The following is a 26984-nucleotide window of genomic DNA, read 5'->3' on the forward strand; positions in this document are numbered from 1 at the left end:
GCCCAACCATACATTCGGCCCAGCTGTCACATAGCCTTTACCATACACATGTAGCCTTCAGGTAGAGTATAGCAAAGCCCTCAACTGTACACAGTGGTTTTAGGGGTTCAGACTTTAAATACCTGCTGCCTGTTCTCCTTAGAGCTGCATCCTTAGAATAGGACCAAGCCCAACCATACATTCGGCCCAGCTGTCACATAGCCTTTACCATATACATGTAGCCTGCAGGTAGAGTATAGCAAAGCCCTCAACTGTGCAGCTGCCCAAGGGATTCACCCCCCTTTTCGTGCAACCTTTCCCATGATACCGTGGCACCCCCGTCGCATATATCCGAGTCACACAAGAAAACTGGTCCAGTGGTCACAGTCACTAGCTATTCAATACACGACTGCCTCTTCTCGATCCACACCTCTACTCTATACTACTATGCTATCCTTTAAATGTTCTCAACAGTTCTCAACTGTCTGTAGAGCTCCTTAAACTACAACTACTCCTGTATGCACTGCTAGGATCCTTTTCCAGTCTCCTCAGTCTGCGGAAGGGCCAATCTACCTCCAGCGCTTCGACACCATAACATTTAGCAGGAGGGGCTGTACAAATACAAGCTAACGAAACATGGAGGGAAAGATCCTTCCACTGAAACAGAAGAACCATGGAGCCACCCCAACACTTCCATCCAATCCCTTGTCCACAAAACCAAAATAGGTTATCCAATTATCTTCCCAATCAGCAAAAAAAACAACAATCCAATTCTGTTTTTTCTTACAATAAAGGAAGGGATGTTTCAATCCAAAGAAAATCTAGTTTCGTTCAAGCACCACTGTGTAGTAACTAGTGACAGTGAGATGTTGTTGCGTCCACTAATGCCTTGGCATCCATCACTCCAGAAGATCATCTTTTTCAAAAGAAATTGAAAACTCATCTATGTTAGTCTCCCAGGCCTGTAGCTGCCCCCCGCCCTCACTTCCTCCAGCACCTTGATGCCTCGTGGTCTTTGCTCGTGCTCTACAAATACTCATAGAATACAATACAAGGCCGCCAAGCGATGGAGGTTCACGCATTTCAGGAGGAGTGAATCGAGGGAAATATTTCTGCGCTCGTTGGCCTCGGCCAGAGGCCCAGCATGGAAGGCCCTGGCACACTTGAAGCTATCAGCACAAGGTGAGTGGAAGAGACAGAAGGGTGGTGATGAGGCCTAAGGAGCCATGATGAAGGGAGTATGGTGGGGGATGGAGAAAACTCTTGCACCATAGCGGTTAAGGAGGATGGTAAAAGGGAAGGTAAAGAGCCTGCGACCAATGGTGAGAAGGGAAACCGAGCATGTGACGCGGCGGCAGAGTGAGAAATCGAGCACATGACAGGCATGAGAGAAAAGGTGGCACAGGCTCCGGAGCAAGATGAACAAGACGGTGTAAATGCACATGAGAAGGGGACAGGGGAAGAAAAGGGCAAGTCCAGACTTACTGATGAAGGCACTGCAATGGTAGGAAGAGGGGAGTGCCAGCTTGTGATGAAGGGAGGGAGACACGAGGAGGAGAACCTGTGGTGAAGGAGGAATGAGGCACCCTCTATAACTTTGTATCGCCAGCAAACACGTCTGGTCAGTAGAACATCCATGTGTGCAGGGTATCATTTTACCGCTTAAAATGACTGGCTCAAACACGGACGGTCTTCAGAGGAGTAACAAATTCTCCGTCATCTCGGAGCTGTATATATGTGCAGCGGGCTACAAAGTAACCCGTTAAGCTCTGATGGGGTGCGAATATGTCCCCTAGGATTTTTCCAAGACAGCTTTCCAGGTTCGTCACCAACTGTATACAGAATGCATTTTCTGTCACGAGGTGACGTTTTAAAAAAAATGACCATTGTTCATAGTAAAATATACAGAATTCATTTAATGGTCCTTTTCGGTATCAGGTAATATTATCCCCACCAATAATATCGCCATATATTTGGTCGTCGGGACCGGCCATAGGCGATATTATTAGTGAGATCATTTTTGGGGTATTGCGGGTGTGTGCCTCACTCCCTTTAAAATAATATGGGGGTTCAATGGGTTAATATTGCGGCAATATTACGGCGCCATTCTTGTATTGAGATATTTTTGCGGGGATATTAACACATGGAACCACCTTTTCTTAAGTGTAAAAAGTGCACAGGACAAGTGCGCATTAGCCTTTCAAAAAGATAATCACAGGAGGTTTTGCTGTAAAGGTTCGGATGAAGCATAGAAGGCACGCGCCTTTGAAACCGAAAAATGTGCATGGAAATATTTCCTGCAGAGCAAAATCCCAGTGAGCACTTTTACACTCTTTTTAAGCATGCAGCCATTTGGTCTAGCAGGTGGGTTAAGGCCCGGGAGCTTTATGGCCTTGGATGAAACCAGAACTGGTGAAGAGACTGAATGAGCACACACCCATTACATTTAATAAAAGAGAACGCTTTTGTCTTTTCCTCCTTGCCTCAGAAACACATTTGGAGGATGACGTCCACCAGTGTGTATGCTCGATTTGCAGCCTGCTACTAGACTACAACAAGCGAAGGAGAGCGCAAGAGCCCAAAAGATATCAAAACAAAAATGATCACCTTGCAGCAACATATGAACCCACAAAAGGACTTTGTGCAAATCTGGTTCAGATCTGGTTATGCCTGAAAAAAGATCCTCAGTCTTTTCGATTCGTTTTACAAAAGGCAAAGATATGTTCAGAACCAAACTAAAAGCCTACCTTCTGGCCTCGGAGTTACCCTCTCAACCTACCTCTCATCTGCCTGCTAGCTAACATTTTACCCTCGCCTCCAACCTGCCTCTGTCCCTCACTTCCTCTGCCTGCACTCTAGCGCTTCACCCATCATGGTCACATCCCGAGCACAGCTGGCCGCACCACCTACCTGCACTTAAAAGTGTCCAATGTTGGTTGTGCCCATTCTATGACTTCCATTTACTACCTTCCACAACCTGGCCAGAATGCCCCTCAATCTCACCCCATTCAATGAAGCTCACTGCTTCCCGTCAAATCTGATTTCTTATCTATGTACGTTCTGCTGTGATCAAAAAAAGAGCCTTGTTCCCCCTGTATGTAAATAAATAAATAAGAAGCACAGAGTGGATGGCAATATGGTCGGGAGCAACATGTTATTTGCAATCTGGCTCTGCTCCCTTGGTGCAAGACGCCCCTCAGGGGGTTCCGCGCCTTGCACTCTCACTTACCAGAAACCCAATCAACAGACTAACCACCGCCTTTACCTCGGTGCACGGAGGTGGGCAGGTCTCAAGGAACGCCAGGGCATATAATTATTAAATGGCAAGCGTAACACTTCAGGATAATCGGTGGTATGTTACGAAATGCTATTCTTAGCACCAATGCCTAGCAGCATGCAGAAAGATGGATACCCTGCCCCTTATTGTGCCAACCACTTCAATTACTGTAAACTGATTTCCAATACAGGCAGAGCGGGTGCACGCAGTACCCAGGCGCTCTGCCTTTATGGAGACCAAACTCCTAACACAGTTCTCAGAAGACTAGTCTAGAAGCATGGGTGTTGGTGTGCACGGTTACCCTTGGTGTAGCCCCGCCATCGGAGTCTCCCGCAGGGGGAAGAGCTTCGGGTAGACAATGGTAAACATGGGTTGGCTGCATCGATGACAGTGTCCCAGGGGGTAGTGCAGCAGCTCCAGGAGGCTTCTGGGTAAGGAGATAGGTGAAAGGAAATTCAAATCTAGAAAAAAAGAAACAAAACAAATCAGAGATTGCCAATATTACCAGAAGCCCCGCGCATGGCAAGGAATGTTCCACAACCACTATGTTCCATGAGTAACACAACACTCGATTTAGTAAAGTCCTAATAAATAGGTCTTGTACCAATAACAATACCTCACACACAGTCACAAAACACAGTGGCCGGACATGCTGCAGGCCACAAGCAAAGAAATGCACGTGATCTCATCTTGAGTAACTTTAATACATTTTCTCAAGACCAGCCCGCGGCTAGCCCAAGGCGTGTGGAAAGAACGTTGTCATGTTGATGAGACACATGACAAGGTGGTGGAGTATGTGTGTGGGGCATGGCCTGAATTAAGAGGTGGGTGAATCGATTAGAGGGTATCGTAGTGTGAGGAATGAGTTGGGAATGGAGGGAGAACGGTTGGTGCAGATGCACAGGGTAGTGATGCCAGAGAGCATGAGGAAGAGGATTTTAGAGATTGCACATGAACGACATTTGGGTCTAGGGAAGACCAAGGATTTGATCAAGCAGGATTATTGGTCGAATGGGATGGATCAAGATATTGAGAGGTTGTTGAGGAAATGATGGGAGTGCAATTTCAATGAGAAGGAGTTGATTGAGAGGACGCCGTCTGTGAAGGTTGCGCTGGTTCCAGAGGTTGTGTGGGATGTGGTGGTGGTTCACATCTTGGGGTCAATGGCTTTGAGAGGAAGTCAAGGGAGTTATGTGGTGGCCGGTGTATTATCAAAGTGGCCAGAGAAGTGCGTGTTGAAGGAGATCAGTTCCAGGAAGATCATCCAGTTTATGGAGTCAGTATTGGTGCAAGGTTTTCCCGTGGAAGACTGTCAGATAATGGGCCACAGTTCTTGGGGAGAGAATTGTAACCGTTTTTGGAGGAGAATGGGATCCAACATGCAACGGCAGCGTTGTATCATCCCAGAGGGAATTCGGTTGTAGAAAGATCAATAGGATGTTCGTGGATACAGTGAGGATGGTGTCAGTGACAGTAGGAGAGTGGGTTCATGCAGCGATGGAAAGAGTATTCCAGTAGAGTTTGGCGCCCCACTATACCACAGGGGTCCAGACTGCTACCTTGACTGCAACAGACCCTGATCAGGATTGCCAACAACAAGATGGCGCCCATCATAATGGGAACTCCACTGATGCCACCCCCAACATGGCAGTCCACGTTAGTGCCATGCAGCAGGTGCAGCCGTCGGTATTACCCAAATTGTTTGTTTACAATTGACCGAATTTAAAGGGTCACAATTGACCTTTTCACAATTGACCATATATATACATGAAGGCATAAAACATTGTATACTCAGAGAAATAGGCAGCTTATGGTAATTAGAGAGTACCACACTACTTGGATCACGTGTAAACCATTTAACACACCTGACAACGGCAAGACTAGTACAAAATGTGCTGTAGATGAGACCATACTATTAAGAAGTTATTAATAGTTCACTAATGATAGTACTGGCTATTATGAGAGTCTGTAATGATTATTTAATCACTGACTTCACATGAACCAACTCAAATGGGATAAAATACATCATAGGAACTAAGCCTATCTTAAGATGGCCGCCGGCACACAACCAACTAGTTACTAACATGCAAGACCCTTGTTTGTTTCCACTAAATGTTGATCCACAGGTCCTGTTTCTATGCCTATAGTCATGTCTCTTTGTATTTTAACACTATGGTGACAGGATACTGGTGTTGTGAGCAAGCGGCGAGTAACGCTGCGAAACGCATCAACTTTTTGTTGGGAAAGCCGATATACAAGGCGTATTATATACGTGGATGCCAACTTTCAACCAATAAAGAGGTTATAAAAAATATGCTGAGAGTGATGTAAATCTCTGAAGTAACATCCGAAGGCGAGTGCTCCTCGAATGACTGATGGCAAGTCAGTTGCATGGATAACATATTTTCACGTTGCTACGTGACAACGCGGAGGAAGCACCGGTGGGAACAAGATTCATTGAGCGCACGGAGGATCACGAAATACCAGACGGATGTCCCGGAGCAGCTCGGGCTGACTAATGAAGTGAGGCAAATTACGCAGGATCGGCACAGGAGGCTGTGAACGCAGGGCTCTACACGGCGAAACAAATCTGCGCGTTGGAGAACGCACTGAAGAGTGAAGCCGGGTGAGTCAGCTGTGTTTTTCACCCCCCGTAACTGCTTTTGCCCAGTAACATTTCATGTAATTTACAATTATTGGCTCAACCTTTTGAGAGACAAACCCACAAACAGCACGATTAACTGCGATTGAGTGCTATTTCTTCGGCCTTTCAGAGTACAGAAAAGACATGATTCTGACATCTAAACTGGAATTACAAAAAAAACCAATGATACCAGTTTGATTGATAACACTTGGCAATAACGAATACAGCATGGCTACTTCCCAAGCCCATAAAGAGGCAACAAGAAAGGCACAAGCCTTAGATTTGTTTAATGAAACACTGAAAATCAGCCATAAACAACCCAAAACTGCACCGGCAAATGAAGAGAACAATGAGATCACTCTTCTTAAAGAATTGGAAAAGTTACAGAGAAGAGAAGTCAGCAAATGGTGGGAAGAACACTCCCTAAAGAATTATATCGAAGTGGGGAGAATACCACGAGGCTTGAGGATTTTGACCATCCCCTCCTTTGAAGAAAAGGACCCGGAGATGCTCCATGAATGGAGCGAAGCGACAAACTGGTGTTCCAAAACTTTTCTTAAGATATTGGTTAAATATGCAGGTGCAGATAGGGCTAAACTGCTGGACAGAATCCAAGAAATGGAGGAAAAACTGAAACTGATACCTGAAAGTGAGGAGGCGACAAAACTAAAATGCAGCATGGTAAAAAACATGACCAAGTATGAAGAGGAAATAAAACAGAGGAAGCAAAGGAAATTTCTAAGAGATAAGGAAGACTACGAACAAGGCAGAGTATACACGTTTTCCAGAAGATTTGAACAACTAAGACAGAGATCTATCCCAGGGGAAATGACAACATCAGCGGAAAAGAATGGAGAAAATGGATCCATTTCATCAGCATCTGAATCAGATGCAACTGGTAGTGAAAGTGAAGAGTCGAGCATACAGCTTAATTTTTTAGACGAAATGAGACTGCTCTGCCAAGATGGCAAAAACCAAAAAAAAGCAAGAGGTGGAGCACAAGCAAACAGCAGAGGCAGAGGAGGCCGAAAAAAACCAGGAGGGGGCAGAGGAGAAACAAGTGCCCTGAGCAGCTGGCTGGGCAGATCGCTGCGCTCTGGAAAATAGAAAATACAAGTCAAAACACTGAGACAAGTTTTAAAATCATAAACCTGTGGAATCACACCTTGACTGACAACCAAACAAAATTATTAAGTATGGGCTTGACTTTCTGTCCAACATCGGGTTTTGACTATGTACAAACCCGCATAGACTTTGACCATTTCGTCAGAAAATTACGTTTGAAGAAATTTTTTTCCACCACTGACTTCAAAGCACGTAAAACCGTAGCACCAGAAGGCAGAACGGAGATAACTATTGCAGAAATTGGGGTCCTGTCGGATCTGGTGGAGCTTCAGAAAGGTACAACAAACAATGTTGATCAAGAGATGGAATCAATTGATTTCCAAGAGTTGGAGATACGAACAGATTGGACGGTTAAAAACAAACTTAAACAAAAATCCAAGTTCAATCCCATGATGAACATCGCTAACAACATTGAGGCGTTTCAAACACTGGTAATAGAAGATCTCAAAAAACTTAGGCGTAACAAAGGACATCAAGAAAAAAGTAATCTAACCATGAAGGATAGAGTGGCCCTCAAAGAACTATGCAACCTGACCAACTGCGTAATTAAGCCCTCTGATAAGGGACGTAACATTGTACTTATGACTTGTGATAATTACATTAAAGAGGCATACAAACAGTTGAATGATAAGAACTGCTACGAAAGATGTGATGGAAATCCCACAAAAGAACTAGAAGAAAAAACAAAGAAGTTTGTAGCAGGTTGGGAGCAGAAAGGGATTCTTACCGAAGAGAATTGTAAATTTTTACAAACGACAAACTCCACCACACCAACTATATATTTTCTTCCGAAAATACATAAAAATTGTAAAAAACCACAAGGGAGACCGATTGTTTCCTTAGTAGGGTCAGCTCTGGAGAATATGTCTAAATTTATAGATGAAACTTTGTTTCCTTTTGTCTCTACGTTACCTTCTTATCTCAAAGACACCAAAGACTTTCTGTCACGCATTAATAACATTCCTTGGGAATCAAATTTCATGATGGCAACAATGGATGTCGTGTCCCTATATACATCAATTGAGCATGACTATGGTAAAAAAGCTTGTGAGAAATATCTGAACACGAGGTCGCTCAATTATCTCGAACACACGCAGATGATCTTAGAGATGATTGACCTTTGCTTAACCCACAACATTTTCGTCTTCAATGAAGAATACTTCAGGCAAACACAGGGCACAGCAATGGGCACTACATTTGCCCCGTTGTATGCTAATCTAACGATGGGTTTCTGGGAGGCCTCTGAGGTGTGGACGGAACAAAATCAAGAATCAACTGAAAATGTGGTCATCTGGCTCAGGTACATAGATGATCTGTTCATAATCTGGAAGGGGACCGAACATGGATGGGTCGAATTTGTGAAGCAGTTGAATCAAAATGAGCACAACCTTAGGTTCACTGAAACCCACAGTTTCTCGTTTATCACCTTCTTAGATGTGAACTTACGAATAGTGGAACAATCACTTACATGTGAACTACACAGAAAACCAACAGGGTCAAACATGCCACTTCATGCCAAAAGTGGACATCCAAAGAGTTTAATTTTGAGTGTACCATACGGAGAATTCGTTAGGATAAGAAGAAACAGCTCCACTCTGGACACATATGACGCAGAGAGTAAAACCACAGCTAGAGGATTCTTACAACAATGTTATCCGAAGAAAGTCATCGAAAGAGCGTACCTAAGAGCTAGAAGTCACGATAGACAAATTCTCCTGGCGGACAAAGAAAAGACAACCACGAAAGAGAATGAAGAGAAACGTCTCATCCTAACGTATGATAGTAGAACAACTGAAGTAAAACGAGTGTTGCAGAGACATTGGAAAGTGCTCACAATTGACAAGGACATTGGTAAGTCACTAAAAAAACATCCAGATATCAGCTTTAGAAGAAACATTTCGATTAAAGACAGTTTAGTTCACAGCTTTATGGATAAAGAAATACTCGATGATGCGAGCTCCTGGCTAAAGAATCGGAAGAAAGGTTTCTATAAATGCACAAGGTGTAATATGTGTAAGTTTGCAAAAAACTGTGCTACATTGGAGCACCCAGTAACAGGGGCAACTGTACACATCAATGAAAAAATCACGTGCGACACCGAATACGTGGTATACATTCTGTCATGCAAGTGCAACAAGTGGTACGTGGGAAGCACCAAGTGCAAATTGAAAATAAGAGTGCAACAATATGTCAGGGCTATACACAACAAAGATGCGAACTATCCAATGGCCAAACACTTTACTGAATACCACGAGAACAACATGGAAAGTTTCGCATTCTTCGGAATCCATGCCATTGATAATGGCCCTAGAGGAGGAGACCGAGAAAAAAAGCTACGACAACAAGAAACTCGTTGCATTCTAGATTTCGAAACCAAACAGCCAAGAGGCCACAACATTGACGAAGAACTTTATACCTTTCTAGGACATTGATTTTCTTTCGTGACCAATGGTCCTTAACCGATTAGAAGTGATTTTATTAACTGGGTTCCAATTAAGTGTGAATCCAGATTTGTTGCAGATTTTAACTAAATGTTTATCACATGTGTTGTGGTGATGGGTATTTGTGTGCTTTTTGTGGAGAGCAACGATGGTGGATTGTTGTATATTTTTATATATTTGGACCAGTATGAACTGACACATAATGTAGGCTAGAGACATGCAGGTAATATTAATTGGGATATTTCCAAAAAATTAATCTGATCCGAGGCTGCTAAGTACTAAGCACTAAGCACTTTATGGACAATTAAGTCTTTATGCACGTAAGCACCTGGCACTTTGACAAACTGCACTAGGCACTTTATTTGACAAATGTCGAATGCACTATGCACTTTACATTAAGGCATAAGACACTTTCAATAAAGGGAACAAGGTACTAGATGAAAACTATATAGTACCACATTACTCGGATCAAGTGGAATATTATTCGAACAAATTGCAGGCACTATGCACTTTATTGTATAAATGGCTAATGCACCATGCACTCTACATGAAGGCATAAAACATTGTATACTCAGAGAAATAGGCAGCTTATGGTAATTAGAGAGTACCACACTACTTGGATCACGTGTAAACCATTTAACACACCTGACAACGGCAAGACTAGTACAAAATGTGCCGTAGATGAGACCATACTATTAAGAAGTTATTAATAGTTCACTAATGATAGTACTTGGTATTATGAGAGTCAGTAATGATTATTTAATCACTGACTTCACATGAACCAACTCAAATGGGATAAAATACATCATAGGAACTAAGCCTATCTTAAGATGGCCGCCGGCACACAACCAACTAGTTACTAACATGCAAGACCCTTGTTTGTTTCCACTAAATGTTGATCCACATGTCCTGTTTCTATGCCTATAGTCATGTCTCTTTGTATTGTAACACTATGGTGACAGGATACTGGTGTTGTGAGCAAGCGGCGAGTAACGCTGCGAAACGCGTCAACTTTTTATTGGGAAAGCCGATATGCAAGGTGTATTATATACGTGGATGCCAACTTTTAACCAATAAAGAGGTTATAAAAAATATGCTGAGAGTGATGTAAATCTATGAAGTAACATCCGAAGGCGAGTGCTCCTCGAATGACTGATGGCAAGTCAGTTGCATGGATAACATATATATATATATATATATACATATATATATATATATATATATATATATATATATATATAGGGGTTTTGGGGGTTTGGCTTTGGGTGGGGGATTGTGGGGGGGTTTCTCCCCACATATGTGTTACAATTGACCTTCACAATTTGGTCAATTGTGAAAAGGTCAATTGTCATTCGAACAGTTGTAAAACGAACAATTCGTATACAACCCAGCGGTCACGATAGCAGAGCTCTTTGTTCAGGGTGAGACATTTTAGGTTAAATCCCATTACAAAGTGGTGTGGTATTATTTCGATAGAATCACCCCTAAGCTTATTGCTCCTTTTCTGCTTTCTGCTCAGATCCTCTTTCTAGGTCCTTGGCCTGGTCGTATATCTAGTTACATTTTGACCCTTTTGGTTCTTGTTTGATCCAAAGTTCTTGCACTATTCTGGTTTGTTTCCTCAATTATTCTGGATTGCAATCTCTGCCCAAGTCATGGCTTTCTCCTTCCTAGCCACTCTTTGCTGCAGTCATCTGGACTCCATAGAACTATCAGTCTGTCAAAGTGACAGAAGGGAAAGGTAGTCCATTTCTGAAAAAGCGTAAGAACGCCTGTTTAGCCTGCTATTTACTGTGTGTGTGTGTGGCCGCAGGCTCTGTCGCCCATAGGCCTGCAAGCTCTCCAAACCTCAGTCTTTCCTTACTACCGTACCGAAGAAAAGGAAGAGATGGGAGCAGTTGCAGTTTGTCAGGACAAAGGATGAAACTAGTAAAAGACACTGATGAGTAACTAGAAGACTTTGAAATGCCCAGTCACTGTATTCTAGGATCACAAGAAGATGTTTTAATCATGAGTAGTTGGATGGCAGACGTCAATGGATTTAAATGCTCATTTTAAAGGAATATTATTTTTCCAGAAGGTATTGGCAAAATAGTCCCGTTTAAGGCTTCAGACCCAAAATGGATAAAGAGTTAACTAGGCTGTCTGTCCGATGACATCCCATTAGCTATGCCGCAGAAAAGCAGGTGTAACTAAGGATCAACAGATCACACAGGATTCGCTAGTGAAGTTCAAGACTTTATTGGACTACTGGATGGGTGTTTTTAACTCCTATCAGGTGTAAGGGATTCCATCTAGAAACAAAGGATACCAATAATACAGTTGTCAAGATGGGTTAATCTCAAGGTCCCATCTATAAGAATTCCAGTTTTACCTCTTATGTCCCAACTGAAGTAGCATCAAAAATGTAGTGTCTTGCACACTTCTTAATAGTGCCCAGCATGCATCTAGAAACATAGGCACCAATGACACATTCTCCCCCCTGCTTCAGGGTACAGAACCAACCTCTGATCTTACATTTATTTGATGTATTCTTTATTTATATAGGTTACAAAAATAAACCTTTACAAAGTTTCTCAATACAAATGTTTCAATAACATTTTAAAACCTATGAGTTATTAGATCTCAAAATAAGAAGCATCATAATATGCAAAAATACAGATACACAAGACCTCTCATACAAATATAGCTACTCCAACATTTATATAAGCTTAGGGTTATCCCAAAATACAAAACGTTCAGAAATCGGTAAAATTGTAGAGAAGTTCTGAAAATTAAAGAAAAGACAAGGTTAACCATACAAATTGCATTAGTTTAAGACTGCTACCTTCAAGGACGCAGATTTTCTGTAAAGTATATTGAGACAAAGATAGTCTGCTTGCACCCCTTCAATGTTAAAGTAAGAGACGCGCTCTACCAAAAGTGTCAGACACATAAGTAAATGTTGTAAAGTTTCCTTTTCACTGTTAGCATGACAGTATCTGTAGACGGAGGATTCCCTAGGATCACGACTTCCAATTGAAATAATCTATTTAGTAAGTAGGATGTCCATTTCAAACGCATGAAGTCGTTTCTAAGGTTTTCCGAGGGGAAAACGCTCAAATTTCCCATATCTTTATGGGAGGGCAAAGATGCTAATACAATGTGGACTTAGCCACATATCCTGTAGTTGTGATCCAATAATTCAGATGTATCTTTTTCTTCACTTTATCCGGGTTAGCAACCAAACTTTCCAAATTAAGATCTAGGGAAAGTAGTAACTGTGTACAGTGGGAGGCAAAGGTTCTCAGAACATCATTTTCAAGAGCTTTTGCACTCCTAGATATGGCATACATTTGTTGATTAGGAGCAGTATGAATGTTCCTATTTAGCGCCGATTGTTTCCACCTTACAAGGCTTTCTAGAGATAAAAATACATAATTCAAAACGAATCACTGAAAAAGAGATGCTGCGTGGCAAAAAATAGAAAACCTTCCTCCATAGCGTGGCTTCATAAAGGCCCAGCTCGTCAATTTGCCAGTCCGGTAGGGTTTTAGCCCCATAGATCAACTTTGAGAAAACCTTTCCTTGATAGAATTTCAAAACTGGGAGAAGGGCACATTTCCCAGACTTCCTGTTGATTCTACACATTAACTACTTTTTGGCAGAGATAGTTCCTATAGAAGGTCTTAGTCGGGTGGGCAACAATAGGGTAGCCTAAATAAAGCATACTATGAGAGAAAGCAAGATTCGATTTCTTTATATACCATGAGGAAGTAGTTTTCATTTTCCTCTTACAGAATCTTAGGACTACCGTCTTCTTAGGATTGATGCTTAGCTTGTTTTCAATAATGTAATGAGTAAAGGCATCAATGAGTCTCTGCAGACCTACTGGGGTGCGGTCAATAAGTACAAAATAGTCGGCATAAGCCAACCCTGAGATACAAACTACACCCATGTGCAAGACCTTTACAGACTGGGATAGGGCTAGACATGGTTCTCTCGTTGTTTAACCAAACTTGCACAGAAGTATCTTCATGGAGATGTACCAGAATGATTAATAAGTCCTCAAAGCACCCCAGATTACTTCGCTTATTCCACAGGTTCACCCGATCGTCAAGATCAAAGGCTTCGGATAGGTCCATAGAAACGGCGTATATGGGTGGAGCATCATCCCTCCAAGCCATATTCTGCGCATGGCACATCAAAAAGCCTCCACAATCCGTACCCATTTGTTTCCGGAAACCAATTTCGGACATCTGTACTACATTCAATGATCCACACTATTCTCTAACTTCTCAAGAATTAGAGCGGCAAGCATTTTGGAATCTGCGCCTAGTAGTGTTATAGCGCAATAATTTAAGGGAGACAAGTGATCGCCTTTTTTATATATGGGGAAAATATGCGCCTGTTTCCAGGATAGAGGACAAGACCTGGCCGCCATAATGTCTAGGAACAATATGAAGAAGATACAGGCTCACAGCCAGGCATCATTCTTAAACATTTTATTAGCCAAAAAGTTTGGTCCGCATGCACGAGAGGCTCTAGCCTTGTTGATGCCTGCTTCTATGTCCTTTATCATAAAGGCCAGTACTCAATCATTTGCAGACGCCACCAGGCCAGAATTTAAACTCTTCACCCCTCCCCCATACAGCTCCACAATATGAGCAATGCAGGCTTCTTCAGAAATCGGGTTGCTCTGCGCCACTGACTGGTGTAGCTCTAGATCATCAGATTCCAGAAGTTACTGGAATTTTTTTAATTTAGGGCGACCAGCATCCCCGCTCCAGCCTGTTGAAACAACATATGCCTATGTTTTTTAACCGCTTTTTCAAGTTTTGTTTTATAAGCTTGATCTTTTAAAGTGAACTTCTGTATCTAAGTTAACATTCTTCATTAACCCCCGAACAGTTTTGCGTGCAGTTCTTCTCAATTGACAAACATGTGTGTCAATCTCGTGAGGGTGGTTTATCCTGATCAGAGTCCTCTGACTACTGTTGAATGCAGACCCCATTGTGATATCAATGTGCCGTTTAAAAGAAATGGTTGAGAAAAGCGAGAGCTTAGTTTCATAAGGGCAGTTCCTAAAATGAGACAAAATTATGAGATATCAAAGTGTTACATTTTTGGATGTTTGCTTTGTGCCAACTAAGTCTAGAGCATTTCATGTTCACGGTTAGCATGTGGGCGTTGTAGAAAGTGCGTAGTTCTGGTCTGGACAGGTAAAGTGCAAGGTTAGCATGCTGTGATCACTGGAGGTACACAGGAATATGTCGAATTTCATATAAGATTCCAAAAGGGCACAAGTAACAAAGATAAAATCTATGACAGATGAACAGCCCCTCCCGTGCCATGTCAGCTGGCTGAGGCCATCATTCAACACACACAGGTCCCAGGGTTCTGCGCCATTTCCTTCCTTGCAAGGCTTTTCTGCCTAGAACATGGTTTTGGTGTTTTTAGCTGTACAGTCTGCGTTAAAATCTCAATCCACAATCACCTGCCCGCCAGGGTAGGAGATGAACCAGTCTTCTAATACAGTTTAGTTGCTTTAAGAGACAAGCAAGGTCCGTTAATGGGTTCCAATAGATGTTCAACAATAAGATGTTTTTTTATTTTTATTAAGGGCATTTGGTTACATTTAGTGACCATTTACACTGATTCCCAATCCATCAAAATTGTATTAAATACCTTTTAAACATTATTAATAAAATACATTAAAACATTAAAAGAGTGACTCTGTGACCCCATAAAAGACCCATTAAAAATACAATTCTAACAAATTGCTTAATCATCAGACTACCTACAAATCGAATCACGTGGACAGAGACCTTACAGCTCCAAGACACCGTGGCCATATTTGGAACACTGCAGAGGCGGTCAAAAACTGAGCTCCAAAATTGATCAGATATGTGGGAAGACTATTATAGCCTTTACCATGCTCCAAGCTAAGAGCGTCATATTGTGTCAGAATGTGACAGAGTTTCTACCGGTCTGAAGCACAGTCAACAGTTTTTTGGCCCAGCAGAGTTCCATCCAGGCCCCAGTATTTTCCAGGACGGGGAAAGTTTGTTAACAAACTGCCAGGATAAATCTCACAAAATTTGGAAGGCAGAGTTTTACCATGTAGGACTTTGGGGAACCAAGTGTGAATGGCTGAGGGGCATAAGACTCAAACTTTTGGAGCCCGGCCAATTGGTCTCGGCCTACATCCGCGTCATGCCGGATGGACTTCTCTTCAATCCTTCACAAACTAAAGTCCAACTGTGACTCTGGGACTCTGACCATGCCAACCTCTCCAGGTCCCTAAACCACACACTTTTGGAGAATCTTCTAGAATGCCCCACCGCCCGACTCACCAACATATCGTCACCCAGACAACCATAGTATATCCTAGCTCAAAACTTGCTGGCTGCAATTTTCCAGAACGTTAGGAGGGGTGGCAGTCTTAACTCTAACCTTATCGCCTCCACCGGGACCTTTCCTGGTAGAGCCAAAAGGCACTGCAAGAATTTTGCTTCGAGCCTAGGAAGCCAATCAATTGCCCTTAACCGGAAAATCTCCATAAAGTATGCCCAGAATTATAGAAGCTCTATAGGCAATGATTTTTACGGCCACCCTGTGAATCGTTATTTCTTTTAAGAGACAACCATTTGTGCCAGGCCCTTCGCGATATCCCCTCGGCCAAACATGAATGCGATAACAATAGCCTGTTAAGAACACCCAAATACTTCACTCTCCAATCTGCTCTAAGTTAACCTCCACACAAAAGACGGTGCACCATAAGCCCCTTTCCCACAGATTATCATTTTGTTATTTTGAGGATTGGGGCTGAGGCCATGATTTCTTGCAAAGACATGTAGGGCATTAAGCGATCTCTTAAGGCCGAGTGGTTTGCGGTAGAGGGTCACTGTTCTGCGTAACTCAAACATGGAATGGCATCCCTACCATACCACCGCGGGTGGTTCACAACTGCCCTCAGAACAAAAGGGAGCTCAGATGTATATAAATTATAGAGCAGGGGGCCAAAGGGCACCCCTGCTTCAACCCCCGCTCAGTGCTAAATGATCCAGACAGCTCCCCTTCTTGGGACAGTCTAAACCTTACCTGGGTGTCACTAAGCAATGCTTTGATGAAATACAGGAGTGATGCCTTTTTGCGCCAAGAAGCCAGCTTTTCCCAAAGTTTTGTTCTTATTATGGTATCAAAAGCGGCCGAATAATCAACGAAGCATAGATATAACACTGCACCCCAAGAGCATTGAGTATCCGAGATCAGGGTTAACAGGGTCCATATAGAATGGGTGGATCTGCATCCTGCCTGCTGGAAATTCAACAGGCCCTTCACCCTGCCCAACGCAGACGCGTACGAAGGACAAACATACAGGAACAGGACAAGCGCACAGGAAAGACCAGCGAGGCAAGGAAATAATTAGCTCAAGGTAGAGCTTTGAAGAATATTAGATGAGTAGAGTAGTCTTCAGTTTCCGACTAAAAATAGGTTTACTATGGGGGCCCTTCTTGTGGAAGGGGATGCGAACTGATGAGAATGTATTTTTCTGCAGGAAACACGGTTAGTTCATTACCCACTGTTTGACTGGTACTCCATCGCAGACGCTCCCGCCACTGAAAGTGTACAGAGGCGTCCTGTGGGGGGCCTTCTGGTAGCGGTTCGCAACAATTTGGGTTATAGCATTAGATAATACTTGGTTACGTCCAAGGGGTTATTAGAGGTCTTAATCAATGCGAGGAACGTTAGTTCTTTTAGAAACATCTATTGCAACCCCTTAACGGACCTTGCTTGTCTCTTACAGCAAGTAACCTCCTTATTAGAAGAATACAAATAACACAAAGAAAAGTTTTATGGGTGGGATGGCGAACTGGCCATGGGGAAATTAGTAAAGTCTATGGCAGACACTGCGGTAAGTCGATATATTGGGGGGCTAACTTAGCGGTAATATCATGAGGTCGAAGGCTTCTAGGGCCTTGGGCCACATCGTTCTGTGCAACTTGGTCTTAAAGGGTGACACGCAATGGTGGGCGTCACTCCTCCTCATGCTATTCAATAAGATATGTGAATCAAGGGTCATACCACTCATGTAAAAATAAATTAAAAAAAATATTAGCAAAAAGGCACACGGGAAGCATCAGACAGAAGGGGGACAGAGCCTCTAGCATTCCAAAAAATTAAACAGAAACCATGTGTTTGGCTAAAGAGGACCTTTATTTCCTTAAATTGATTAATAGGGTCTCTCAATGACATGAAGAGCAATCCCCACTCTCCCTCCTCTACTCCGGGACAATTTTTACTTTTATATTCTTCATGCATTTAAGTTATTTTCGATCGGCCAACGCAGACGGAATCATCTTCCTCTAAGGTAACCTTTCCCACACCATAATCTGTGGGTTTCCTTTCACTGGAAACAGGTCAAAGCCCAATCTATTAATATTGGAAGCTTCCTGTAGGAGCACATCATAAACAATGCAGGACTGAATCTCCAACCTTACGTGGTAATATCTAAGATGATGATTGAAATCTACCAGCTTAATAGCTTTAGTTGTGGCTAAGCGCACGGCCGGATTTCATTAACGATGGCCAGAACTCAAATTGTGTTGAGGAAGGGAGGACATGCCCTATCAAATATATACTTCAGGGAAAGGATTGGGTCATCAGAGAAGGCTCCATGTTTCCTTTTTCTCTCCTCTTTGGCCCCACTAAAGCTCTTTACTGAAATAGGTATTGAGACCCTCTATAAGCCCTGAGGACTGGGAAAGAACCCTCACCTGAGATCTGCCCACCCAGATACATAGTCAGATCTAAAGCCGAAGGGTGGGTCGCAGTACTCATAGGGCCGTCAATTCAGTTGTCCAATGGGCTTGGGGAGTCTATCTGGTTTTAGGATCAGGGCCACTATTTCCCTAATTGCTTCCTTGGTTCAAATGTGGCTGTCAGTTGCCAGTTCTAAGCGAGAGGGGCATGCTGGGACCTGAGCGGGCAGTTGTTGCAGGCTGACCCTTAAATCGGGGTCACCCTGCAAAACTGCCTTGACACCCCCATTGATATTTGGGGTCAGATCTTCCGATCCCCCAGTTTGTTCACCTTTAGAAATGCTGACCTCCGTTTGACATCTCGTTTGACAGCTTGAGGCTTATTTTTCCGAAGGGAAAGGGCTGGGGGAGCACTTTTGAGTACCTCAGACCTGTTGATCTTTCTGAATATTGTTAGAAGGCCTAAGCTTGCAACCTTTGGGTAGACCCTTATGTTTCATTGTGTCAAACAAGCCACAGGTAGATAATTTATAAGAACTCACCATCTCATTGCTCTCTTCCTCCCTTCCCCAGCGCTTTCAAAGCCGCTATAGTTTCCCTGTCGATCGAGTCCTGTCCACCCAAAAAAATATTCGATAACTCCCCATAGCCTTCAGACGGGTCAAGTTGCTCCTCCCACACCTCTCCCAAGATGCACTGGAGTTTAGGACTTTCTCATTTTAACCCTGTAGAGAGTAAGCCCTTTTTCTCACTCATGTATTTTTGATCTGATTTGGAGTATCTGTTGCCTTTGTTTTTGGAGTCTGACAAACTCCATAGGCGTCTGTATATGGTGACACACAGCACCTTCAGTGCAGTGTCACAGAGAAATCCTTTAGATTTCTTTCTCTGAAGGTTTAAATACCCTTTCTTGTGAAAACTACTGTTCCCAAGAATAGTAAAGTGAAATTGACTTACTTACCTTTTCTCTCTGTAGATCCAGCACACCCCCATCTTATGTGGATTGCTGGGGGGTTACTTAGTAGCACCTTTTTCTACTTATTCATGTAACATTTTTTGTGTTACCCTCACTGCTTTAAATGGCCGGTGACAGTGGTTTCATTTTCCTACCATTGTGCTTTTCTACCACAGGCTGAATGCTCAGCTGCAGTATAGCACCCATGGGTGACCATTGTGTCAAAATGGCCCTGGTCGTCTTTTTTCGCCATTTATTGTTTGTGCGGTCTTTCTTGGGTTTTATTCTGCAGGCCGAACCAGGTTTAACTCTTTTGTTCGCTTTGCCTTTGGCGGGCTTCAGTACTGAAACCTGCCTCTGGCTCCAGTGTATCTGGCAGGGCAGGAAGCGAGGGAGGTGCCCGTAACTCCCTGTCCTTAGTCTCCTTGGTAACCTGAATGCACCCAGTCATGAGTGATGGGCCTTAAATTCTTAGCATTAGTTTGATGGCTTCATAATCCCAAGAACAAAGAAGCGGCATAAGGCATTACATTCTTTGCATCCTTTGGATCCAGGATGTCTACTGCCTGAGGCTCTTTAAATGCTCTGCTATGCGCCGAGCCTGTAAATCGATTTTGATACTTGATGCAATACCCTTCTGGAACTGCCATAGCGATGGTCGGGCCGTTGGCCTCGGATAACCATGTCTCTGTTAAGCAGAGGATGTCAAGATCTTGTGTAAGCAGAAGATCATGAACAGCCACTGCATGTTTATTTAGGGATCTCGTATTAAGCAAAGCCACTTTGATTTTGCCGCTGTCAGCCAGAAGCCATTTCTCTGAGTGTTGGGGTTACTGGCGAAATGGTGAATTTCTCATTCCCCACCTCTGTTGTAATAATGGTGGGCAAAATGGGAGTGGTATTTAGTTTCAGGGCCAAATAAGGGTTGACACTGGCAAGGCTCATCGCTTTTTGCACGGACATTAGCAGGTAAAGGACCGGCGAATAACCAATACCTGATCCGGGTTGGTTTTTAGAAGATGTCCGCAAAGGGAGTGGTCGTTTCTATTCCAACTTTCCCACTTTTGTAAATTTCTCTGTACCGCAGTGCCGCCGGGCGATGACCGGCGAGGACCAGCTTGTCGCTAGTGCGCCGGCACTGGTGCGCCTTGTAGCAGGACTAACAGAACGCTGGGGCCGCTGACAATTGTAGTTTTTTCTGCATGCCGGGTGAACTTAAATGTGCAATGTTGAAATGTAGTAGAAGTAAGTGCCAATCAACAAACACTACGTCAATTTCATACAATGTCCGTCCCCCCCACAAGGTTTCTGCTATTTCAGCGGGCCACTGGAGTCCCCTGATCCCCCTGGGCTCTTACTGTTGACGCTGGCTCACAGTTCATAGCTCCTGGTTAACGACTGACAGCATACACCGGGTCGCACCTCAGCAGTCTCACCAGTCCTCAGGGGCGGCAGCCTTCTCGCCTTCCTTCCCTCCTCTTGACGTGATTCAATCAACACACTGGAGGAAGACACCACACACAGCAGTTTCAAACTGTCACTGCAAGAGAGACAGCTGCTTCCGACAACAAGAGCATACAGCTCTGGTATTACTATCTAACCTACCTCCGTGCAGTGATATCTTCTGGAGGGATAAAAGTAAATATGTGATAACAGGCAATGAGAAGAAGCTCCTGGGTATCAGGCAAGACACAGTAAGCATGTGCTTCTTGTGGGAAGTAAGTAACTAATATAAAAGCTGCAAAAGAACTTCAACACGATATCCAAACAATGTTCTTTTCTCTGATATACAAGAGCCATTATGCTTTAAAGGTCACCCAGATCCGGATGCACTGCAATGCTACATGAGTGGGGTTGTATGGCACTAGTTTGCATGTCAAGCTAACCAGGCTCTTCTAAGCTACAATCAGTATGCTGAATCGCTCCCATCAATTTGTAACCCAGTCTTTTTATACCCAAACTAGCTTTCTCTCTCCCCTTTCTCTCTCCCCTTGGAGTCCGGCTTCTCTCAGGTCCATAGATCGTGCTCCCATCAGGCTTCTGGATCTCTCGCTCTCCAAGTCTCCTCTACTGCAGTCTATCTTGTTCTGGCTCCTCACCCTCTGTCTCCAAGGCAGTGGCACCAGTCTTTAACACTGCCTTCAGGGCATAGTGCCTTTTTATAGGCTGCTTGATTCATACATACAATTACCCAGTCTAGTCTCTAATGAGTTCCTCATTCTTTCTCATACCCTTGCCTAAGACTGCACAATCTTCTCCCTTCTCACCAACCTGGTTTCTCTTCTAAAACAGCTCTTCTTTTTGTCTCAAATTCTATCCTTCATGCTTTTCATCATACAGTCTTGTTTATTCTTATTCTACTTGACCTTATTGCAGCCTTTGACACAGTGGAACATTCTTCACTTCTTTCCACACTTTCATCCCTAGGGGTTTCTAACACTATTCTCTATTGGTTTCTGTCCTAGCTTTCCGATTGTTCATTCACAGTTTACTTGAAGGGGGTCTGTCTCTCAGTTGCACTCTTCCTTCTGGCTTTCCACAAGGTTCTAGGGCCACCTTTATTTTGATTACTCTGTAAATCACCCATGGCTACTTTAATTCTTGATTTTGGATTTCAGGTGCATCTGTAGGCCAACTGCACACAGTTTCATATTGTTTCTTTCACTCAATGATTCTGTTTATCAATGACTTTCCTCTTGTCTTTGGGCTGTCAAATTGGGCATGTCTTTGCAGTTCCTCCGTCTTAATCCAATAAAATCCAGAAATGGTTTCTTCCCTGCTTCTTCTATTTTCCCTCCCCCAGTCGTTTCCTTCCCTCCCACCCTGCTTCCTGTTAGTCATCAAGCACAGAAGTGTGCCTCATCTGACTCCTCTCTCATTCCAACCTCAAATTGCTACAGTTGTCCAATGAAGTCAGTTTCATCTTTTCAATATTAGGAAAATTCAGCATCTACTAACTTTTGTTTCGGCTGAAATATTTCTGCCAACTATTGTTTATCCAGTCTTAACTATTGCTGATCTTTATAGGCTGGCCTTTCTAATTATGCAATTTTTCAGCTATGTTCCATTTGACATTCTGCAGTGAGAACTTTGTTCTGTTTACCTTTGTCATCTAATAATTCTCCTTATTTGGCCTGTTTCCATTGGCACCCGGTGAAACAAAAGTTTGAGTTCCAGCTTCTCTGCCTAGCTTTTTAAAGTATTCATGCTCTGCCCCCCACCCCAAACGTATGTTCTTTAATTTCCCTGGATCATCTCACTAGAAAACTCTGCGCAAATTCTAAATACCAATTATTCCAACTTATTACCCCTTCGTCTGGAATGCTCACCCCTTAGAAAAGTGTTCTTGTCCTGCCCTTAATCAGTTTAAGAAACGTCTTAAACTTCATCTGTTAGAGTCTGTCACTTCTTAAACCTTTTTCTTCTGAAACTTTTGTCTTGTGAGAATATTGTTCATGGTCCATGTCATTATCGTTGCATTTAATTGTACCAATTGTCCTTTTGTTCAGCACTTTGCACAAAAGCCCCATATAAGCTTTGCAATAAATACAAATTTCTTATTCCCATTTCCTAATTGCCTGCTGACAGGCGTTTTCCCATTGATTTTCCAAGTCTCGAATCCCTACACTCTTGTTTGTTATTGTGCTAGATACTGTTCAGCAGAAAGGCCATCAAAGGTTTAAAAGGTCACACCACCATCTTCAAGGAGCTGTGTGTGGTTGGAGCAAGAGTCTAACTGTACGAGGGTGTGGAACAAAGACTGAAAGCTGCCGCTGCTGCTCGATTTTGTTCCCAAGGAGGAAGATCGGAAACTGAGTATCGTGCTGGCTCTGAAGCGCTGGCTGGGTTCTCTATGACTGTGCTACAGCAATCGTTTCCAGAATCTGCGAAACTCTCTTTTGAGCCGTCACTGCAGATCAAGAACCTTGGGATTACCTCCGTATTCCTTCTATGTGGGGAGTACACATGGTTGAAGAAAGAATAGTTACTTCCTATAACCCTAGTTCTCTAGCATTGGTATCTTTCATAGAGTCGCATGCTGTTAAAATATTCCCTGTTAGTGGGATGGGAATCCTCTAACATCAAGCTGTTTAATAGAAACGAGAAACTGCACTTAAGTGTTCTCTCAGAAGTGGTACGGGTCATTTACTGTGTAGCAAATAGGCCTTGCCTCACTTGGCTCCACCCCTGGAGGCTATTTTCAGATTTGTAAAAAGTGCAAAGATGTGTCATATGGGGATAGGTGGGAGGATTGCATGTAAATCTATGAAAGATACCAATGCTGGAGAACTAGAGTTACAGATAAATAATTGATTCCTTCTCTCACATTGGATCTTTCATGGACTCAAAGGCTGTTGGAAAAGAGCTCTGAGGTTACCAAGCTTGATCATGCAACATGTTGGAAAACCGAGGACGAAGAAAGGACTGCTTGTTCAAACCTGGATTCCTCCATAGAATTTCTTTCTGTGCAGTCAAATTTGGTGAAGGTGTGTACAGCCCTCCACATGGCTGCTCTGCAGATGTCCTTGTAGTGTGTGCTTATTAGCAAGTTGGTGGCAGAATGAAATGCAAGCTGAAATTCATCTGTAAACGGAAGTCAGACGAATCTTGCAGTGTCAGCAAACCCAAATGCAACAAACAACTGTGAGTACTGTCAAAAAGGATTGTTCCGCTCGGTCCCTCATGATATCAAAGGAGCGAAGAGAGCGTTCGGCAGACATAGCAAAGGAGCTGAAGAAAGCCTGCATGACCAGCGGCCCGTTTAGATGGAAAGATGACGGTACCTTGGGCACACACATGAGGTATTGGTTGAACCTAGGCCTTCCTAAAGACCAGATAAGGCGGCGCAGGAAGAGCATGTGAATTTTGCAGACCCTTCTGGCTGACGAGACATGATCGCAATCAGGAACGCAGTCTTCCATGAGACAAACTGAATATCAGTTGAGCTCCCAGGAAGGCACTGGCTTGAGCACCTTCATAAATTCCTTCACTAGGCTATCTGACCAAAGTGAAAGAGAGTATGGCTGATGAGTGAAATGGCTGAAGGATTTAACTGGATAGAAAAGTGGACAAGGCTACTGGAAGACGGGAAGGATCTCCTGTGGTTGGAATTTAAATGGGTCAACCCAGTGATCGGAGCACCAGATAGGGCACTGCCTCCATTTTTTGGCATAGCAGGAGATGGCAGCTTGTAACTGTTTCTTGGCTAGGACATCGCTGCACTCCTGGGGCATGACTATGTGGTCAAATTCGAACAATTTAGGGGCCAGGCCATACAGTTGAGAGAGGACGGGTTGTAGAGGACCTCGTCCTGTTCTGGCATAGCACATTGTGCAGTGGTGGAAGCCTGAGGGGAGTGGCGGATGACAGGGCTAGAAGCTCTGAAAATCAGAACTGGCTCGGCCAAGCCAGTGCAACAAGGATCATTCTGCAATGCTGCTGTTTGGTAGTGTGGACGACTCTTGGAATTAGTGTAAATTGTGGAAAAGCATACTGGAACCTTCCATTCCACAGAAATGTGAAGACATCCCCCAGGCTGGCCAGATAAGCGAACCTGCTGGAGAACGAGTCACATTTGGCATTGTCCTTTGTAACAAAGAGGCCTACCTTTGGCATCCATCAAGTTTAAAACAGGATATGCACTTGGTCCTGGAGAAGTTCACATTCGTGGCAGGAAAAGAGTTCGCATTGAGGTTATCAGCCACAGAGGTGTGTATAATGGAATGCAGTCATTTTAACAAATGAAAAATAACTAATGGAATTTTTAAAGAACCAAAAACACCTAAAAAGAAAACATTTTAAAACTATATGTGGTTGGGAATGTGAATAGTAGTTTTAGGTGTGGGAGAAAAGTATGAATTTAAAAAAGGAGGTTATTTTTGTCTAGGTATTTTTGGTTCGAAAAAAAATCATGTGTTGTTTTGTGTTTCGTTATAATCACATGTAACCGTGTATGACTGGCAGGTGAAACGGGGACAGGAATATTCCCTGGGCCAGAGCCCATTTACATGGAGGTTGAGCATCATTTGAGGGAATCAGAGCTCTGGTGCCGCACTGCTTACATATGTAGAATGTCGCAGTGGTAAGGCTCCCCTAGACATGCAGTAGAAAAGGCTTCCAAAACGTTGATGTGGAGTGATTTTCCATCCGCCTACCAAAAGGCTTGGGCATGCAGACTGGCCATGTGAATGCCCGTAGATGCATTTGTCATTACAGTTGCACGATGTGATGGGTATCTGAAAGGTGGTGAGATTGGCAGTATTGCTCCACCAGAGCAGCACTTTGTGAAAAGGACTGGTGAGGGTCAATCAGCTGCACCAGTGACAGAAGATGTCCATGAAAAAAAGTCAAATGCGAAAAGTCAGTGGGAGAAAAAAAACAAAGTTTATCAACATCCCGTGGATTTTTTACTTTTGTTTTTTTCACAGACATCCCTTTTTGGCAGCACATTTCGCTAGTGTGACGTTTCCTTGCGACGCCAGTTGTCTTCACTTATGTTGTCGGGAACCTACGCTGCAGGGTCTTTTTTTAATTTTTATTTTTTTACACTTTATTTTATAGGGAGCCGGGGACACCCCCGCAACCCGCCGCCGCCACCCTTGTTGGCTATAATGGCACTGTATGGCATTTCAACAGCGAGTACAGCGCTCGCTTTGACATCTGTGCAGAGCCTGCTAACGCAGGTTCGAATCCCGGCGGGGCCAAACTCAGCCTTTCATCCTTCCGAGGACGATAAATGAGCATCACACACCGTGGGTAATAATAAGCAGCGCTCAGATACCTGAGGGTTCGTAGCGCTATATAAGTGACAAATTATTATTTATTATTATTATTTTTGTTCAAAATGTTCAGCTGTTCGAATTTCACACAGCCGAAATTCAAACAAATATGCCATACAGTTTTTTATCTTAGAAAATATCTATGGATACCGTGACAGAGACTTTATCCCAGTGGCCATCCAGGAATTCTTGCAGGGGGCGCATGTGAGGTCTTCAATGGTTGGTAAGTGGGATTCACTAAGACATCATGCCTAAAAGGGACTTTAGTGTTCGGACTGAAGCCATTTGTTGACTGGACAATGCCTGAATCATAGACTTGATCATGCTGGCAGAAGGGGTGGCTTTGGATGACGTGGTGTGCAGGCATGCTTCCAGAAACAGCATTTGCTGTGATGGCATCATGAATGATTTCTCGTAATGGAGAGAGAAGGCCAACAATTTAAGACAGGCTTTTGTACCCGCTGTGCGTAGCAGGCCTAACTGGAGAGAGTGCGGCCCATCAATTATTCCGATATGGGAAGACTTGTATCCAGACTTTGAGGTGCGCTGTGGTTGGGGCTATGCATTTGGTCAACACCCTTGGAGCAGGTTTGAAGCCAAAGGGGAGGAACTTGAATTGAAAATGGCAGCTTGCAACTACAAAGAGCAGGAATTTGCGATGACCGGGGTGGATAGGGAATTGGAACTAAGTGTCCCTCATGTACAGGAATGTCAGGAAATTATTTTTCGTCAGTTGACTGGGGATTCTTTGCAGCATGACCATATGGAATGATTGGAATCCGAGGAAATAGTTCAGAAATCCGAAGCAGAGGATGGGCCACCAGCCTTCTCAGCTTTTTGTACCACTTCACCAAAGAGCCTATCAACACACTTTGCCGGATATGTGCCTGCCTCCAGCCAGACTTGGCACTGCAGGGCAGCACTGTTGCCCATCGGGTGCAAAACTGTTGGCGATGTCGGTTACCACTAAAGTGACATGCTCTGAAGCGGGTATGCCTTCCTTAAGCAGCACATTGCTTCTCGTCACCTGGGCGAAAGTC

The 26984-nt window shown here is 43.5% G+C and overlaps 1 protein-coding gene across 1 annotated transcript in view; it reads right to left on the reverse strand.

Annotated features, from left to right (window-relative positions):
* LRRC28 (leucine rich repeat containing 28) overlaps window positions 1-26984 on the reverse strand; it is a 379410-nt gene that overhangs the window by 56499 nt on the left and 295927 nt on the right. Inside the window, exon 9 of the mRNA XM_069625051.1 lies at window positions 3558-3717. Within this exon, the coding sequence (XP_069481152.1) occupies window positions 3558-3717 (160 nt within the window). The remainder of the gene's footprint in view (window positions 1-3557; window positions 3718-26984) is intronic.

This window comes from Ambystoma mexicanum, chromosome 11 (genome assembly GCF_040938575.1).
Source record: "Ambystoma mexicanum isolate Mex_15411 chromosome 11, UKY_AmexF1_1, whole genome shotgun sequence".
Classification (NCBI taxonomy): domain Eukaryota; kingdom Metazoa; phylum Chordata; class Amphibia; order Caudata; family Ambystomatidae; genus Ambystoma; species Ambystoma mexicanum.